At 43.5% G+C, this 20,368-nt stretch overlaps 1 protein-coding gene and 1 pseudogene across 1 annotated transcript in view; both read right to left on the reverse strand.

The window, feature by feature from the left end:
* PIK3CB (phosphatidylinositol-4,5-bisphosphate 3-kinase catalytic subunit beta) overlaps positions 1-20,368 on the reverse strand; it is a 258,840-nt gene that overhangs the window by 32,706 nt on the left and 205,766 nt on the right. The window contains exon 13 of the mRNA XM_089681525.1: positions 14,996-15,184. Coding sequence (XP_089537651.1) covers positions 14,996-15,184 — 189 coding nt within the window. The remainder of the gene's footprint in view (positions 1-14,995; positions 15,185-20,368) is intronic.
* On the reverse strand, positions 17,266-20,088 carry LOC149459161 (one cut domain family member 2 pseudogene; annotated as a pseudogene).

The following is a 20,368-nucleotide window of genomic DNA, read 5'->3' on the forward strand; positions in this document are numbered from 1 at the left end:
TGGGTAGTGGAAAGTTCCCGATGCATACTTGCAATTGGGGGCTTTCCGATCATGTGACCTCTGTGACTGCAAATCACAGAGGTTTAATAATTTAACATACAAGACTTGAATAGCGCCAACAGTTTGCGCAGCACTTTACAATAAAAGGAGACAGTACAGCTAAAATATAATCAAAACAAGAGGATTAAGAGGGCCCTACTCATAACAGCGTACAATCTAATAGTGTGGGGCAAGTAGTACAAAAGGTTATAACTGTGGAGATGAGCTGATGGAAGTGATAAATGTCTATTCAGAGGCGTGATAGGCTTCCCTGAAGAGATGAGTTTTCAAGGATCACCTAAAAGGCACCCAGAGTAGATGATAGCTGGACAGACTAAAGTAGAGAGTTCCAGAGGATGAGAGAGGCTCTGGCAAAGTCCTGGAGACTAGCATGGGAGGAGGAGACAAGGGAGCTTGAGAGCAGGAGATCATGAGGAGTGGAGAGGACGGTTTGGATGATACATGGAGATGGGTCTTAAATTGTTCAGGCTGGTGGGGTCCAGTGAGAGCTTTTTAAGCATGGGAGTGATCTGTGCATGAGTTTAGGGGGAAGGGAAAGGTTCAAGTAGGGAGGTAGAGATTGAAGATGTGAGTGAGAGAGCATAGGATAGAAGAAGAGGGTGATCGTAGTAGTTGTGAGGGAACAGGATCCAGGGGACAATTGGTTAGGTGGGCATCTGGATACAGTTTGGTAACCTCTTCAGTAGTAGCCAGGTCAAAAAAGAGGAAAGTGTTGACTGTGCTGTTGGAAAAGGTATGTTAAGTGGGGAAGATATCTGTGCAGTGGATGTATCCTCACGTATTGCATCAATCTTGTCTTTGAAGTGATTAGCAATCTATTGGGCAGAGAGTTAGTGCATAAAGGAGGTGGGGCACAAACCAGAGAGTTAAAGGTAGCGAGCAGCTTATGAAGACTGGATGACAAGGTATTATAAGAGAGACAATGTAGGTTTGTTTGGCAGCATGAAGAGAAGAATAGTATTTTAGGAGGGCAGATTTATATAGGGTGAATTCCTGTAGGGATTTGGTTTTTTGCCACAGTCGTTGAAGAGCACAACAACATCCCATCATTTTGTAATAGAGGTGAGCAGTAGCAGAATAGAGAAGTGAAGGGTTAAAGTGGTGAAGGTTTCTACAAGTAATGCTTTTTGCTGCTTGGCGGGATAAGTGGTTGGAATACCTGCCTCCTGGCATTTAAAACCTGTTAAAAGGGCCAGAGGGCCGGGAGGTGGTGGCGGGAAAGGGTTAAAAAAAAAAGCGCAACTCATGGTTTTGCTCCCTCCAACTAAATACTTACCTGAGCCCGTTCTCGATCCAGCACTGTGCCCCAGAGCAGCAGAGCTGCTGTCTCTCCCTCTCCTCACTGGCTCAGAGACAGCAGCAGATGCTAATGACAGTCACAGTCTGTAAGGAGAGTGAGAAACGTGGTTGAGCCTTGCTGTCTCTGTCTATAGATACAAGCAGTGTGGCTTGGGATTGAGCCCGCAGGTGTGCCACAATAGGAAGCCACTTCCTATGGTGGTACACCAAGAAGAGCCATGAGTCGGCAGGGGACCCGAGAAGAGAAGGATCAGGGCTTATCTGTGCAAAATCATTGCACACAGCAGGTAAGTAAAAACCTGTTTGTTATATTTTATTAATTTTTTTTTATTCCATAAAAGTTTATTTAGAAGTGACAACATGTTACAGGAAAATATAAAGAAATGCACACGCAGCATCAATCAGGTCATAGACACAGCTTAAACCAAAATACAGGAAGAAACAACATGGTAGAGTGCGACACTATGGATAACATAAGCATGGCAAATTACGGCAGAGATATACCTGTAGTACTCAAGATTCAAAAATGTACAATATAGAAGGTGATAACAGCTTACTTCCACCAAGTGAATATTGGCGTACTGGCCTAAGCATGGAGGAAATGAACCTTCAGAGCCTAAACCAAAAGCAGTACACGATCATGAGGCTAAGTGAGCATTGTAGTATAAGAGAAGACGTCGTGAGTACCATTGACTATCCTAGAGGAGAGAAGCTAACCATATACCAAGTAATCCTGGATAAAATGAAGATTAAGCCTGATCGAAGACTAAGAGGTTGTCGAGAAAGAAAAGAAAAAAGGGGAATAGAAAGAAAGAAAAGGATAAGAAAAGGAAAAGAATGGGAGTCATAGTAGAGAGAGAGAAGAGAAAGAGGGGGAGAGAAAAAAAAAAAAAAAAAAAAAAAAAAAAGGGGGTGGGGGGTAGAGTAAGGGGAGAGGGAGAAGGGGGAATAAGAGGCAAAAAAAAAAAAAAAAAAGGGGGGGAAGCAAGGGAAGCGAAGGGTCCGGGCTGCGACGTTCGTGTCAGCATTGTTATTGGAGATCATAAATGAGAGTGTCAAGAATTTAAACACTCACCAAAGCTAAGCAGGCAAATATAAATTACCGGAAAAGAGGTCATAACCACACAGATTATGAGAGAACCAAGGGCATAACCAGAGGTAGGGCTGAGCTCAATCAGGTATCCCGACCCATGAGAGATCCGAATTCAGGGGTAGTTACAAAGTGGGTCCAGCAGGCCCAAACATGTGAGTATTTAGTTGGCAGATCAAGTGCAGTCGCAATCAGTTCCTCCATTTCCGCCACTTTGCCTACTCGATTGAGCCAATCGCGTATAGTTGGGGGGTGAGTGGAGCCCCATAGCACAGGAAGACAGAGTCTGGCTGCGTTGATCATATGCATCGCTAGGGACTTGAAATATTGACTCCTAGGAATGGGGGTATGATGAAGCAATAGCTGAGCAGCAGAGAAAACTATGGGCAGAGTGGTCACTGAAGTCACCAACCGGTGGACCTCCTGCCAGAATGGTTGAATAAGTGGACAGGACCACCAAATATGCAAGAAAGAGCCATCAGGTGTCCCACATCTCCAGCACACGTCAGGGACAGAAGAGTTAAACCGATGAATTCTGGAGGGAGTACGATACCATCTAGTGGCTAATTTGAAGCCATTTTCCTGCGTCGAAACATTACTCGAGCAGGAGTGGGAGTACATAAAAATGCGGTCCCAATCCGACTCTGATAAATCCGTCTTTAGGTCTCTGTTCCACGCACGGCAAGAGGGGAAAGAAGTGCAAGTCCTGCTGTCCCCTAGGAGAGGATAAATCTCAGAGATCAAATGCTTCCGCGGTTCGGATTGAGAGCATAAGGATTCAAATGGAGTAACAGGGCGAGTCCAATTATGGCGGGATTTATGGAAAAGCAGGAAGTGTCTAATCTGAAGAAAGGCCCAGAGAGGGAATTCGCGGATATTCAAGCTAACCTTCAGCTCCTGTAATGTTTTCACCTTGCCGGAGTGAAGAAAATGTTTTACTAAAATCTGAGCGTATGGCCAGTAATTTGATAAAAAATCCTTGTGCAACCCTGGGGGAAAATCTGGATTCAGGCGGATCGACGTCAAGGGACTAGGAGAGTCCGAAACGGAAGACGTTTTACAGGCCTTACGGAAAACTTCTAACGTGGGACCTATCAAAGGATGGGAGAGGAGAACTTGAGGTGTGTGTTTCGGCAATAGCCAAGGGATCGATGGTAGGGGAGTGGGCGAAAAAGCCTTCTCCAAAAGGACCCAGTCTTTGGAAGCAGAATGAATGTGCCAATCGACTATGCGGGAAAGATGACACGCCCAGTAATAGCGGTGCAGGTCAGGGAGCCCAATGCCCCCGCTGAGTTTGGGACGAGTCAGCTGAGAGAACGAGACCCGCGGACGCTTGTGATTCCATAAAAATAAGGAACATAGTTTCTTGCAAGAAGCAAAGAATGTCAATGGAAGTTGAATTGGCAAAGTTTGGAAGAGATAAAGGAGACGCGGAAGTATATTCATTTTAATAATGGCAGCCCTACCAAACCAAGAGAAGCAGGGGCGATGCCACTTGTTTAGGTCTTCCTGAATGACTTTGAAAACCGGTAAGAAATTTTTGGCATAAAGGTCGTCCAGATTGCGAGTAAGTTGTACACCAAGATATGGAAGGGCATCCTTCACCCACTGAAATGGAAAATGAGACTCACAGAAGGAGACGAGATCAGTGGGAAGGGTTATGTTGAGGGCGTATGACTTTGAAAAATTAATTTTCAAGTTTGACAAAAAGCGGAAAAAAGCAAAGTCTTTCAGCAAACTCGGTAGGGTGGTGCGAGGGTCAGCCAAAAAAAGGAGGATATCATCCGCATAAGCAGCAAGTTTGTATTCTTTGTCTGCTATCCTGATCCCCTTAATATCTGGGTTAGCGCGAATTTGTCTCAGAAGAGGTTCAAGGGAAATGACGAACAGAAGCGGGGATAGGGGGCAACCCTGGCGAGTGCCATTTCCCAGGCGGAAAGGGTTCGATAAGTGTCCATTGACCCGAACTTGAGCTGTAGGGCCCGAGTATAGGGTCATAATAAAGTTTATCATTTTCTCGCCCAGGCCCAAAGCCATCAGTGATCCCTGCAAATAATCCCAAGCAATCCTGTCAAAGGCCTTCTCAGCATCCAATGAAAGGAAGAAGGCCGGAGAGTTAGATTTGCAAAGCCAGTGTTGGAGATTAAGGGCCTTGATAGTGTTGTCCCTAGCTTCTCTACCAGGGATAAATCCCACCTGATCCAAGTCAATGAGGGAAGGGAGCAAAGGGAGAAGTCGGTTAGCAAGCATCTTTGCAAACAACTTAATATCCACATTTAGCAGGGAGATGGGTCTGTAATTAGATACCTGGGAGGTATCTTTACCGCTTTTGGGGATGACGGAAATGTGTGCTTCCAACAGCCTATGGTGTGGCCTAGGGGACTGAGAAAGAGTATTGAAAGCGGAAAGAAATGGAGTACTCAGAATGTCCAGAAAGGATTTATAATAAGCTGCAGAGAAGCCGTCAGGACCCGGACTTTTGCCCGTTTTCAACTGCCGTACCGCGCACTGCAATTCGCTTAAGGTCAAATCTTGGTCCAGCGATAGAACCGTCTCCTCAGAGAGAGCGTTTGGACCATGAAGACGAAGAAATTCAGAGATTAGGGACGCTCTAGGCCTGTCAATGTGCATCGGGGGACGTTCTGGTGGAAGATTATAAAGGGACTTATAAAAATGTTCGAACTGAGAGGCAATATCAGGATTGGACGTGGCCATCACACCGTCAGGGCCTCTTATTTTATGTATAGTCATATGGGATCGTTTTTCCCGAAGAGCCCGAGCAAGAAACCTCCCACTTTTATTGGCAAACTCATAATAAAGCTTTTGGGAGAGGAGGAATCTTTTCTTGACCACTTTGCCCAGCTCAGTAAGAAGTCGCAAGCGAGCACTTGTGAGTTCCGAAAGAGTCGACGCAGCCAGAGTCTGTTTATGTGCCCTCTCCAGAGAGCGTATCCTATCTGTAAGTAGCTTCAAACGTTGCTGTCTGTCTTTCTTACGTCTCGTTGCTGCCGCTATAAGGCAACCCCGGATAACACATTTATGAGCTTCCCATTGCGTAAGGGGGGAGGTATCCGAAGAGCCATTCAAAGAGAAATATTCACACAGATGAGAGCGAATATCTTGTTCAATAGCACAGTCTGCAAGAAGCGAGGCGTCTAAGCGCCACAGCTTCGATATTTTATTAATTTAGCCTTTACAATTCTTTAAGACATCACAGCAAGGTACTTCAACAAGTGTCCAGATATGTAAAGTGTAAAAGGTCAAAGTTTCACAGGTCACCTTAATGCATTACATTTTGGAATACAGTCAACCCCCACAAAGTCGCATTTCAGAGTTCACGGCCTCAGTCATACGTGGATTTTTCAGCCCAGCATTCCCGCATCATAACAGCTTACCGCGTCTAGCTATCTCGAGTGTTTCGCTGAGTGTTCTCGTGTTTTTTGTTTTGTTCTTCTTAAAGCCCCAAGATGCTGCCCAAACGCCCTGCACGTTCTAAGGCTTCTGGCAATGAACCTAAGCGCCAGAAGAAGTTTAAGACATTCCAGGAGAAGGTTGAACTACTGGATTTGCTCCGGGAACTACAAAATTATGGCCTCAACAAAAGTACCGTACGCTACATAAAGAAGAACAAGGCAGTGATCAGGAGTCCCGTATCAGTAAATTTCTGTGATAGTGCCAAAAAGGTAGTGACCGTAAGAAATAAAAATATCTTCAAGATGGAATCTGCCTTGGCATTGAAAATCACCGACGGCAGGAAAAAGAACATGCCCTTGGAAGGTAACATCATCCGTGAGAAAGCATGAAAATCGTACCAGCAGTTCGCTACCACAACCAGGACCATCAACAGCACTGGAGCCTGAATATTTTCAAGCCAGTAAGGGATGGTTTGATCGTTTTCAGAAACAATTCAATTTGAAAAGTGTTTCTTTACATGGAGAGGCAGAATCTGCCAACAAAGAAGCCATGAAGAAGTACCCCGAGACCTTCAGGCACATCATAGAGGAGAAGGTATACAAGCTGAAACAAGTTTTCAACATGGATGAGACTGGCTTATTCTTGAAGAAGATGCCATCCTGGACTTACATCATGAAGGATGAAGCCAAATCCCCAGGGTTTAAGGCAAAGGACAGAGTGACGCTCATTATGTGTGGCAATGCTGCTGGTCACATGATCAAACCAGGCCTCCTCTACAAGGCAGCGAACCCTAGGGCCCTCAAAAACCAAAATAAAAATCTGCTGCCTCTCTACTGGATGCACAGCCCTAAGGCCTGGATGACCAAAGTCCTAGCTTCAAACTGGTTTCACCAGTGCTTTATCCCTGAAGCCAAGGAATACCTCCATGACTTGGGCATGGACTTCAAGCTATTGCTCATTATGGATAATGCTGGCAGCCACCCTTTGGATTTGTATTAGGAGGGAGTCCAGATTGAGTTCCTTCCTGCCAACACCACCTCCTTCATCCAACCTATAGGCCAAGGGGTGATCCGTGCCTTCAAGGCTCTTTATACCCGGAATACTCTCCAACACCTTGTGGGTGCAATGAACACAGACGCTAATTTTACATTAAAGGGTTACTGACACAACTTTATGATTGCAACATGCCTGTCAGTCATCCAAGCTGCTCTTAAAAAGATGAAAAAGGAAACCCTCAACGCATGCTGGAAGAAGCTGTGGCCAGAGTGTGTCCATGACTACAAGGGCATCTTACCTGAAGAAATTCAGCATGAGGCTGCAGCCAAGGTTGTGAGACTGGCAAAGATACTTGCTGGCGAAGGTTTTGACGATATCACTCAAGATGAGGTCAACAACCTCATTGATGCCCACTCTGAACCCCTGACGGACGTGGATTTGTTGCAGTTAACGAAGTCTGCAAGCGAAGAGGAGAAGGAAGCGACAGATCAAGCGGAGGAGCTGGGCTTGACAGTGGAACGTCTGTCCCAAATTATTAGGACAGCAAAGGAGTTGCAAAGGATGATTGAAGCATGGGATCCCTATATGGTTCGGGCACTCAAAGTTAATAATGGCATCGATGCTGCCAATCAGACATATAAATCCCTCCTTGCCACCATGAAGAAAAAAACAACATCAACTTCCCATCACAATGTTCCTCAAACCTATCAAGAAAAGCCAGCACGAAACCCTACCAGAAGATGACCTATCAGAAGATACGACGACTCCTGAAGAAGAGGTGTCACCCGGGGAGCTATAAATCCTCTATTTTGATGTGCAGTCATTATCTTCATTACATACCTTCATCATACTGTACAGCTAATTCATCATCTTCAATCAATATCGTTCATTATTGGTGAGTACCCGTACATTTTACTGTATTTTAATTAAATTAAAACTGCATTTTTTGTTTTACCACATGCACGGTTTTTCACACTTCGTGGGTGCTCTATGTACGTATACACATATACACACACACACACTAACAGAATATGCAAAAAGGAAATAAAGGCCGCAAAAATTTAAAACGAGCGACAGATTGCAAAAGATAGCAGGACCAACTCCCTAAAAAAATTCTTCAGATATATGAATAGTAAAAAGGTTAGGTCCGAGCATGTAGGCCCTTTACAAAATAATCTAGAGTGGGTGACTGGGGACAAAAAGAAGGCAAAATTTATGAAATACCTTCTTCAGCTCTGTTTATACAAAAGGAGCATGAGGAAGCTCTTGTCCATAATGGGAATGGTATTGACACAGCTCCAGATGATCCACATTGGCGCTCAACTGATATGATCCAAAAATATTTAGACAGAATAAAGGTAAGTAAAGCACCTGGACCGGATGGCCTACACCCACGGGTCCTTAAAGAATTGAGCTGTCATTTCAAATCATTGTTTCTAATTTTTAGGGACTCTTTAATCACTGGCATAGTACCACTGGATTGGCGAGAGGCCAATGTGGTGCCAATATTTAAAAAAGGGTCAAAATCTTTACCAAGTAATTATAGACCTGTTAGTCTAACTTCTATAGTTGGCAAGATACTGGAGAGTTTAATAAAAGACCACATAGATGAGTTCTTGCTGGAAAAAAATATTTTAGGCAACAGATAGCATGGATTCATGAAAGACAGAAGTTGTCAAAACAAATCTGATTTTTTTTATGAGGAGGTGAGCAAAACGGACAGAGGGGTGGCTGTGCTTGACACAGTTCCCCACACACGGCTAATGCGTAAGGTAAAGTCTACGGGCTTGGGAAAATCTGTATGTAAATGGATAGAAAACTAGCTAAAAGATAATATTCAAAGAGTAGCGGTTAGTGATTCATACTCTGAATGGTCTAGGGTTGTCAGTGGCTTACCCCAAGGTTGAGCGTTGGGACCCTTACTTTTTAAAATACTAACAATATAGGGTCTAGGATTAAAAATACCATTTCAGTCTTTGCAGATGACACCAAGCTGTGCAGTGGAATAACATCCTTACAGGATGTCTTCAACTTACAAGCTGACCTCAATGCACTGTTTAATCAGGCAATTATGTGGCAAATGAGGTTTAATGTTGATAAATGTAAGGTTATGCACTTGGGGGCTAAGAATATGCATGCATCATACATACTAGGGGGAGTAAAACTGGGGTAATCAGTGGTGGAGAAGGATCTGGAAGTTCTCCTAGAGAGAGAGAGATAATTTTACCCCTGTACAAATCATTAGTAAGACCTCATTTGGAATACGCAGTTCAGTTTTGGCCACCAATTCACAAAAAGAACATTGGGGAACTGGAGAAAGTACAGAGAAGGGCAACCAAACTGATAAGAGGCATGGAGGAGCTCAGCTATGAGGAAAGATTAGAGGAACTGAATTTATTCTCTCTTGAGAAGGAGATTAAGGGGGATATGATCAACATGCATAAATACATCAGTGGTTCATATAGTGAACTCGGTGTAGAGCTATCCACCCTGAGGCCATCACAGAGGACAATGGGGCACTCTTTACGTCTGGAGGAAAAGAAATGTAATCTTCAAGGTTTCTTCACAGTGAGAGCTTTGAAAATGTGGAAGACTCCCTCAAGAGTTGGTTCTGGCCAGCTCAGTGGATTGCTTTAAAAAGGCCTGGATTCTTTCTTAGATACACAGAATATAACTGGATACTAACATTTATAGGTAAAGTTGATCCAGGGAATATCCGATTGCTTCTTGGGGGATCAAGAAGGAATTTTTTTCCATGCAGGAGTAAATTAGGTCATGCTTTGCTGGGGTTTTGTGCCTTCCTCTGGATCAATTGTGGGTATAGGATTATAACTTTTTTTTTTTAATGGCTGAACTGGATGGACTTTTGTCTTTTTTCAGCCAGACCAACTATGTAACTATATTGCCAAAAGTATTGGGACATCTGCCTTTACACGCACATGAACTTTAATGGAATCCCAGTCTTAGTACGTAGTGGTCAATATTGAGTTGGTCCAACCTTGAACAGCTTGTTCACTTGATTCACTTTTTACACTAATTACCAAAAGGAAAAATTATATTCCTATTTGGATATTCACTAGAGTGTTGTCACAAATAGATTTGATGTATTAAAAAGATAATACACTATGTGATATTTTCTTTCTTTGAGGTTTTATCATCATGAGAAAGGATTGGAAAGATTGGAAGGACTTTCATTTTTATTTTCATAATTTTTGGACTTATATTTTATTTCTTTTTGGACTTTTTTTTTTATATATTTTGAACACTTATAGCAAATATATGTACGGATTTATGGGGTGGATTGTATAAACACTAATCGGTCAAAATACTGTAGAAAAAGTGGTACAAAAGTTTAACAAAGATGGAACTGCAACCATCTCCCAGAGACATCCTGGCCATCCACAGACATTAACAACTCGACAGGGGCATCTTCTGATGAGAAAAGCTGAACAAAGTCGCCATGCAAATTCACTGCATTCAGCTAAAGTAGAAAGCCAAATTGGGGTGATTGTTTCCCGTGACAATATAGCGTACACTGCAGAGGAATGGCATGCATGGTTGTCCACGAAGGAAGCCTCTCCTAAAGCTCATGCACAAAAAGCCAGCTAGAATTTGCCAGGGCCCATGCTGAAAAAAGATGACTACTGGGATTTTACTCTGGAGTGATGAGACCAAGATAAATGTTTCTGGAAATGATGGCTTCAAAACTGTATGACGTCATAAAGGTGAGAAGTACAACAAAAAATGCATGGTACCTACAATGAAACATGGTGGTGGCAGTGTCTGTGTGGCTGCCTGAGTGCTACTGGTGTTGGGGAGCTGCATTTCATTAATGGTATCATAAATTCACAGATGTACTGCTCTATATTGAAAGATTAGATGCTTCCATCACTCCATGGCCTTGGTCGTCGTGCACTTTTCCAACATGACAATGATCCAAAACACACATTTCTGAAGAACAGGGTGAAAGTGATTCAGTGGCCAAGTAGGTCTCCTGATCTGAACCCAATCAAACATCTATGAGCAATTCTGAAGAGACAAATTGAGCATCATACTCCATCCAGGTATCCAGGCTCTAAAAGAGGTCGTTCTTGAAGAATGGAAAAAGATAGATGTTGCAATATGTTGCCAACTTTTTCATTTCATGCATAGAAGACTTGGTGCTGTTCTTACAAATCATGGAGGTCATACAAAATACTAGATGTAGTAGTTTTTGTTTCTGGGTGTATTAATTTTTGCATCAGCTAATTTGAGTAAAACTGGTTTTTGTAACCCAAGTTATATTATTAACCTTACTTTCATGTAACGAGCTAAACAAATGTTCTATAAAACTCGGTTTTGTAAAAATGTTGCAAATTGTGTTAACTGCGATATTGATTCAAATCTTATTTTTCAAAAAGAGGTGTACTCATTTATGCTGACCACTGTATATCTAACAATAATCAGGGCATTAGGAAATGGCATTTAATTAATAAAGTACCTTAACCTACACATTTTTAATTGAATGACTAATTGTTGTGCACATAATTTCTGTACTTGCCACGGAAATACATAGAGGTGTCCTCTCCCTGTTCTACTATTTGTATAATTTTAGAGAATTCAGCCTAAAAGGGAGATTTACAGTGTTTCAGCAAATGGGTTGATTAATGGTGGCAGAATCAAATCATGCAGAAAGCAGGTTAGACAACTGGTGTCTTCAGGAGAGGTAGAAGCTTATTTAAAATTGGAAGGTTGTATTTTTTACTAATAACTCGTTCCTACAAAATGCTTTTTATTTTAAGGTTGTGGTAGCAAACACTGACTTTTAAAATCTGGTGATCAAAATACATATGTATGTAGAAATGTTTTACATGGAGAAAGTGATCCAGTATAAAAGACGGGGTCCCAGACATACATGGTAGTTTTCCAGTCATGGATCTTTAATCTGTAGGAATTTTCAGATTCCCCCCTGAACAGTAAGAGTCAAGCTGTGATTGGAGGAAATCATGTCTTGCGTCTTTTGGAAGTCAGTGTGCAGGCCGTGGTTTGGAAGGAAACAGAGGTCTGAGTGACCTGACAGGAGCAAGGAAATTCCAAAAATACAGCTCGCTTCATGTTTACATTCCGCTGCTATAAATCTGGAAGGGAAGCAAGGGCTACAGAGGAGCTCTGTGACCAGCACAGATAATCAGCCATCAAAATGCTAACCCGAAGGACGCCCAGAGACCAAAGGATGTCTAAAAACAGCACTGCATCCATACAACCTCCAATCAGTGAATGCAGACAGGAAACCATCTTATTACGGCCCTGTACAGCTGTGTTTGCTCTTAATGTAAAATGCCAATTTATTTCTGGTCCTAAGCAGAAATGCTGATAGGCATCTTGAAGCTGAAAAATCAGTTCATAGTAGCTTTACAAATGATTAAAGAAGCTGCTAATGAAATTGAACTGAGTTACCCCCAGACCACTCACATGACCTACTCTACTTGTTGTAACCCATTGCTTTGTCTGTTAGTAACATGCTAAACCTTGTCTGACATGCCAGTATCTATGGCTTCTCATAAAATAGTGGTCTGAAGAAGTTACAGGTTTGTTTCATAAAGACAGTACAAAAGGTCAGTCTTTCAGGCTGAACATTTTCAACCATTTTTCATTGAATATGCAATCTAATTGCACTTCCATTTTAACATGTCAAGATGATACTCTTGTGCAGTCTTCCATCTAATATTTAGCATTAGTGTGCTAGAGGAGTCCCGCTGTCAGAATACATTAAAGTGGAACTCCAGTCAAAGATAAAAAAAAAATAAGTCAGCAGTTACAAAAACTTTAGGTGGTTGGGGGGGAAAGAGGACGACAACTTCTCCGCTTTCAATCAGGTACCTGTCAAAATCGGGTAGCCACTCCCCCCACCTGCTCCCAAAAGGTGCCAATTCCTCACAGGAAGCAGGGGACCAGTACTTAAAGCATAACTTCCCCTTTTGGGTGGGGCTTCACTTTAACACAGTGGGAGAATTCCTCCATCCACCTCGCTTGTGTGAATGGGGAAAACCATTCCGTTTTTTTTGATGAGCCCACTGGCTTATTTAAAAAAAAAAAAAAAGCTGATCCATGTATCACCAGCCTTAGATTCAGGGCCAATCAGAAGATAAGGCTACTGGAAACAATGTAAACAGTAGATTGCGCAGAGGTTGAATACCTGGATTATATTCAGAGATGCTCAGCTAGCAGTGTACCTTTACCATACCACATCTATAGCACAATATTCAGTACATGTATATGCAACAGTGTTGCCAACCATCCATGAATTTACGGACAGTTTGTAAATTTTAGCTGATTTACATACTGACCATAAATGTCTAATACAGACAGCGGCCAAGCAAAAAATAATGGCTGCGTGCTCGGCTGGCCTCAACTGCACTGTCAAGGACTCAGAGCCAGAGGACTGAGTAGAGGGGGAGGGAGCCAAGAGTAGGAGCATACAGAGGATGGAGTGGAGATGATGGTAGAATATCCACAGAGAATGGAGATGTTGGTAGAATACAGAGGATGAAGATAATGGAACATACAGTATCCTGCTGTACTATATGAGGACAGGTTGGGTGTTGGGAGGTGCTTTGGGGTATTTTAATCATGTCGTCTCCTTCTGTACTGTTTGTTGGGGTGAGATGGGGGGGGGGGGGTAGACAAAGAAGGGAGGGCAGGGAAAGTCCATGGATGGGGAGGGGGAGGGAGAGCGACCCCCCCACTGATGGGAAGATGCCTTAAGGGGTGAGAGCTGGAATAGGAGAATAGGAGAGGGGTAGGTACAGTGGTGAGTGGTGGAATGGGGGTAGGGGGGTGCAGAGGTGAGTAGCAGAATGGGGAGTACAGCGATAAGTGGTGGAATTGGGGGGCATTGCAGAGATGAGTAATGGAATGGGGTGGAAGGGGTGTACAGATAAATTATGAAATGAGGGGTAAGGCCCACTGCAAACCCTGGCCGGGACTGTCTCACTCACTGGAGGACTGGACATGGACTCTGGAGGAGAACTTGAACAAGAAGATAAACATGGTGATGAGAGCAGCCATCTGGAGGACCAAGCCTAACTGCCCTGTACACAAGCCAGCAATGGAGGAGGTCAGTGACAGGCAGCTCCAGCCTCCAGTGGCCACACAAAGTCTGCAGGGGGATTCACTAATGTGAGGGGCAAAGAATACACTAAGGTAAGGGTGGACACTGATATAAAGGTTCCCCCTTACAGATATATGTAATTCTCCCTTACCTTCGTGTATTCACTCTGCAGAAGGTGGCCTGTTCCCAGCATTCCCCCTTACTTCGCAGTCTGCAGGATTTTCCCTTATAGTGCATGGGGAACTCTGCAGACCCCGATATAAAAAGGGAACTCTGTGGACTCTGAAGTAAGGGAGAATTTTGTGGACTGTGATGTAAAGGGGAACTCTGTAGAGTCTGATGTTAAGGGGAGCTCTGAACTTTTATGTAGGGGGGGTGACCAGAGACCCCCTTACATCAGAGTCTGCAGCACTCCCCCTTACATCAGAGTCCTCAGAGTTCTCTTTTACAGTGCAAGGGAGAACTCTGCGAACACTGATGTAAAAGGAAACTGTGCTGACCATGATGTAAAGAAAAATCCTGCAAACTCTGATGTAAGGGGAAACTCTGTGTTGGGTTATGTTAACCTGACCTTCATGTAAGTGGAGAATTTTCTTCTGCCTTTTGTTATACCTTAAACACATTGCTAATAGCACCAGGTACAGGTTTGTAGCTTAAATATTGATATTTGCACTGAAAATGATAATTTTGTGTACTTTTTTGAAGTGTCAGCAAAGAATTTGGATCTGTCATTAAATTTCATGAGTTTTGACAGTAACAAAAAAAAAAAAAAAAAAACATTGGTGTCAGTACATTTTTGGCGTCCTGTCAGTAAAATCCACTTAGGGGGGGTTGGCAACACTGATATGCAATAGCAACAGAAAGCAAGCTGAATGTGTTTTTTACTATACTACAGTAATATAAAAGGTTCAGGCAATTAAGTAACATTCATTTGTTTAGTAACTGCACAATGAACTATAATGCTTGTTATTTAATCTAAAATTGTGATAGTTACTGTGCTCTGTATTGCTACAACCTTTATGTCTCTAGTAGAACACATCTCTTACCTGGGCAACATCTTCAAGTTTGTTCCACTTGACAGACAATAGTAGTTTAGGGAGTGAACAGGGGAAGTTTTCTCTACAGTCGTACCGCAAGGTCCAAATTAGATCCTTCTCATTCTCACACAGCTGGCAAAGTGGATCCCTCTCCATGATCTCTTTTAGCTCAATGTTAAATTTCTTTCCTCCACGACCCTGAGCAATGAGAAAATACACATAATGAATGCCATCAGCTCAAGACGAGTATAAATTAAAAGCTTCATAGCTCTCCCACCATTAAAAATAAGCTATCATTAACCACTTGCCTACCAGGCACTTATACCCCCTTATTTACCAGGCCAATTTTCAGCTTTCAGCGCTGCCGCACTTTGATTGACAATTGCGCGGTCATGCAACATTGTACCCATATGAAATTTTGATCATTTTTTTCTCACAAATAGAGCTTTCTTTTGGTGGTATTTAATCGCCACTGGGCGCTTTACTTTTTGCGCTATAAATTAAAAAAGTGCAAAAAATTTGAAAAAAAAAAGTTTGTTTCTATTATAAAATTTTTCAAACAGGTAATTTTTCTCCTTCACTGATGTGCGTTGATGAGGAAGCACTGATGGGCACTGATAGGCAGTACTAATGAGGTGGCACGGATAGGCGGCACTGATAGGCAGCACTAATGAGGTGTCACGGATAGGCGGCACTAATATGCAGCACTGATAGGCGGCACTGATAGGTGACACTGATGATGGGTACTGATAGACGGCACTGACTGGCATCACTGCTGGGCACTAACTGGCGGCACTGACTGGCACAACCGCTGGGCACTGACTGATGGCACTGACTGGCAGCACTGGTGGGCAGCACTGGTGGGTGGGCACAGGTGGGTGGCACTGGTGGGCACAGGTGGGTGGCACTGCTGGGCACAGGTAGGTGGCACTTCTGGGCACAGGTGTGCGACACTGCAGAGTGGCACAGGTGGGTGCACTGCTGGGCACAGGTGGGCAGAGCTAGTGGGCGCACTGCTGGGCACAGGTGGGCGGAACTTGTGGGTGGCACTGCTGGGCACCGATCATCAGGGCACTGATCATCAGTGCCCTGATGATCGGTGCCGATCCTCGCTCTGACAACTGCTGGTTCTCGGCAGTACTTTCCTCACGATCGGACAGCGTGAGGAAAGTGCAGCCGAGAACCGGCACTTGCATTTCCCTGTGATCAGCGTGTCATTGGACACCGCTGATCACGTGGTAAAAGGCTGGTATGATTGGCCTTTTACCACATCTCGTGATCAGCTGTGTCCGTAGGACACAGCGATCATGGAGATCGCCGGGTGCGCAGGAGAGCGCGTTCTGGGGGGGACGTCATATGACGTCCACCTAGAACTGGCCGGCCGCAGTGCAGCCGTCATTCGGCTATCTGCGGTCGGCAACTAGTTAATAAACATCCTGTTGGCAAACCATTCATTTCAACAAAATCTTCCTGCAAAAATGATATGTGCTTTCAACATATTTTAGGTTTGTTATGGACATGTAAAAGTCTCCCTTGTGTAGACATCCAAAAGCACAGAGATTGCTGCTGGGTGCTGCCATCCTGGATGTGATGTCAGCAGCTTCAGCAAACTCAGAGCTCTCACTCAAATGCCACTCTCTAGGATTAACTTTTGCTCCTACCCACCTCAGCATCGCTAGGCTGTGTTAGGGCACTAGTCAATTGTCTAGCTATTTCAAAAGCACATTGCAAGTTAGCAAAAACTAAATTACACTTATGGAAAAGAAAAACTCTGCAAGTAAGCTGGTGAGAGGGACCCTTTTAGGTTTTTTTCTTCTTGAATATAAAGATAGCCAAACAGAAAATTTTAGTCCACTGTCAGTCAAAGGGGGTAATTGATGGGAAAGAAAAGGTTTTATTAATGCAAGTTATCTTTCATAGTGATGAAAACCAGCCACAATCCCCACCACACATCTAGGTCTGCTTCTAGTCAACTAGTTACTATCAAGATTACCAACAATTGTATTCTCAGCATATTCAATTACAGGTTAATGAATCAAAATGTCCACTAGGTGGCAGAGTAGCATTAGTAACAAGTCTGTAAGAAAAAAAAAACAAACCTGTGACATCAGCAAATACACTCAAAAAAAAAAAAAGCCATTATTTGTATAATCTTTGCTGGAAGCTGAAACCACACAGAATTACCAGGAAACGTCTCCTGAATTTTATATGCCTAAGTAACATCCAGACAGCCCAAGCCAAATTAGCTGCAATATGGTAAAATACTAAATCTGCATGACTTAGGAGTACACTGCTGAAGACAAACGTTTAGATTCTACAAGGAAACAAGTAAGCATTTTGCACAAAACCTGAATATAATGACAGATTCATTCAATATTGGTACATTTTTCATCAAAAACATTCTATTTCTATAAAGGAAACCTGTAATAAGAGAAATATTGGGGCTGACACAGCTGACCTACTTCTAAAAATATTATTTACCTGGCTGTCTCTGGTGTCAATACTTTCTGGGTTGCTGACCCAGAACAATTCTGCAGTTTGGAAAGGGTGAAATCAGAACCCCTAATCTGAATACTTTTTCCAGCTCAGTGCCACTGAAGGTAATGAGCATACATCAAGTATGACAGCCAGGCAGCTAACATTTCGCAAAAGCAGAGGTCAATAAAGGAAACCTCCACATTCTCTTGGTAAAGGATTCCTCTAAACTACCGGATTTTTTAAAGGAACTGTGTACTGCTTTTTTCCATCCCTTTAGCATACAAATTTCAGTTTGGTAACTGGTAACTTAAAGACTGAACATCTTAGCAGGATTTGAAAATCTCTATAGGTTTGTGGGATGAAACTGTAGTTAGGGCCTGTTATTTATTAACTATACTAGCGTACCATTAAACATTGCCTGTATAAACAACCACAAGGCTCAGCAAAACACAAAACTATACAACACAGAGTCCAGCAATGGAGGACACGGGACTGACTGACCCCTGCAAGGGCACTAAAATGAATTTATGTGTATTCTTCCCTGAAAATTTGTGTTTGATAAACAGCTGCACAAATCTCATGCTACATAAAAAAAATTGCAACATCCACCATTTTATTCTCGAAGGTTTTCAAAAAAATATATTGTTTGGGGTTCTAAGTTAAAAAAAAATTAAAAATACTGATTTAAAATATCGCAAAAAGAAAGCTGTGTCAAAAAAAAAAAAGAATTTATATAAAACTCATTTGGATGCAGTGTTTCATAACAGAGGAATTGTCAGTAAAACTACCACAGCCCTGAAACCTTAAAAATGGCCTGGTATTGAAAAGGTATTACAGACTGGTATGTAAGTGGTTATTATATATTTTCTGAAAGCAGAGAGCCGACATGTGCACAATGGTTTATCCAGCACAATTTTTTTGTGAAAATTAAACTAAAGTTTATTTTGGTGTAAACAAACACAATATATTGCATACTTTTCCCCCTGCCACCAAGTGATGCTCATACATCAGAAAAGCAGACAGTTGACTTGTGAAACCCTCACCCACTTTTTGTAAAATAGCTGTGCAGTAAAATTGAGTTGATGTCCTTTGCACTGATGTGCCAAATTTAACTCTGCCTGAAAGGTCTAACTCTTCCACATCCCAATTTACTACAGAAGTCATGGTTACAGGTAAGCAGTATTGAAGTACATATGGCATTTCCAAAACATACTAAAACATTTAAGAACCCAGTATGACATTAATGGTACATTACAGGAATATTTACAGAAACCCCTTAAAAGATCCTACCCCTGTGCCGAATGTAATAAACTGGACCACTACCAGAGTTGACCATGCATACACACAGCCAGATCTGTAAGATTTGGATGATGGATACCTAAAGCTGGCCATAGATGGAGTGATTTTCTTTCCCGCAAACATGGTTGCAGAGCCACTGTGTCCTCCTGGGAGGAGGATGGGGAGCCGTCCCCAAAGTGATTACTGCTAGCAGCTATAATAGCTGCCAGCAATATTCGCATGTAAAATCTGACAGTCTGGTTGCACCCAAGTTAATCTAACAATAGGTACATTCAGCCTGCCTATACATGGTTCCAATCTTGGTCGATCCCTGCTGAACAGGCTGAGATTCGAACAGTCTATGGCCGGCTTAAGGAACATATTCAGCAGTGGTGTCACTAGAGTTTGTGTCACCTGGTGCAGCAAAACATGCCCCCCCCCCCCATGGGCAGGCTAGTCTCAGACCGGCAGTGCACGGTCATGGTGCACACCCCAAACCCACTAAAGCTCCATGGCACACCATTGAAGACAGCCTGGGGGATGCTGTACCTTTTGAGTTCAGCTGTGATTCTCTGCGCCACTTTTTTGGTGTTGATCTCTTCCAACTGTCCAGAGTTGCTCAGCTGGGACCCGGAAGAGGAGGGTGGTCTGTCACGGCTAGAGGTCAACACGGGCCCATGAGATTGAGTATGGCCAGGGTGGTGCATCCCATTGAAGAGAGACATCATATAAGATGTTGGGGTAGCCAGCCCCCTGGGGAAGTGCCGATTGCCTCTTGCCAGCATGGCAGTGTGGGCATCAATATTTGGGCTGAGCATCTTGTTGTGCCCAGGTGGTCCATAGTTGTGCAGGCTCTGTTGGATGTTGTGAATGGAGCCCTAAGCCATTGCCTAGAGGAGTAGCTGTCAAGGAGAACAAGCTCTGCCCCATTCCAGTCATGTCCTTGTAGGGGCTGTACATGTAGGTCGTTCATGGAGGGGATCCCCGTCATCCCTCATCAGGGTGAAGCTACCACTGACATTCCAGACAGCCACAAATGGTGGTGATGGTGGAATTTGTCTGATACGGTGGTGATAGGGGGCAGTGCCTGGAGTGTTGTTAGGGTTGTGTAGGTGCTGTTCATGCCCATCTCAGGTGGTGAGGAGTCACGGGGCATGATCATGCAGGTGCAAGGGTATAAACAGCTCGGGACGGTAGTCCCCAGTACCATCCAGGATGATAGCTATGCTGGAGACCATAGCAAACCTGAACGTTAAAGAGGATCGCTCCTGGTGGATCCTCCAGTGGTGGTGAGGGCTGTGGCTTTTAATCAGATCCTGCTCATGGCTGCTCCCAACCAGTGGCATCACTAGGGTTGGTAGTTATAGTGATGAGCCAGGACACTGACCGGTCTCTGAGTGAAGCGGGCTGGCCACAGAGGGGTGTACGGGAGGTCCTTTCAGGCTCCTCCTCTAGCATGACAGGTGGTAAGGGATGATGCGGGTGCCGGTCTGTCTGGGTCTGGTGTCGCCCCTCTGGCGGGTGTCACCTGGGTGCGGTCCACATCTCTATAGTGACACTACTGACATTCAGATTGCTCTAAGATTGTTAGCTGGGGTCAGTTTTTACCATACTTGGGCTGCTGAT

Source organism: Staurois parvus, unplaced genomic scaffold (genome assembly GCF_062004578.1).
Source record: "Staurois parvus isolate SC_StPar_1 unplaced genomic scaffold, SC_StPar_1.0 ptg000270l, whole genome shotgun sequence".
NCBI lineage: Eukaryota > Metazoa > Chordata > Amphibia > Anura > Ranidae > Staurois > Staurois parvus.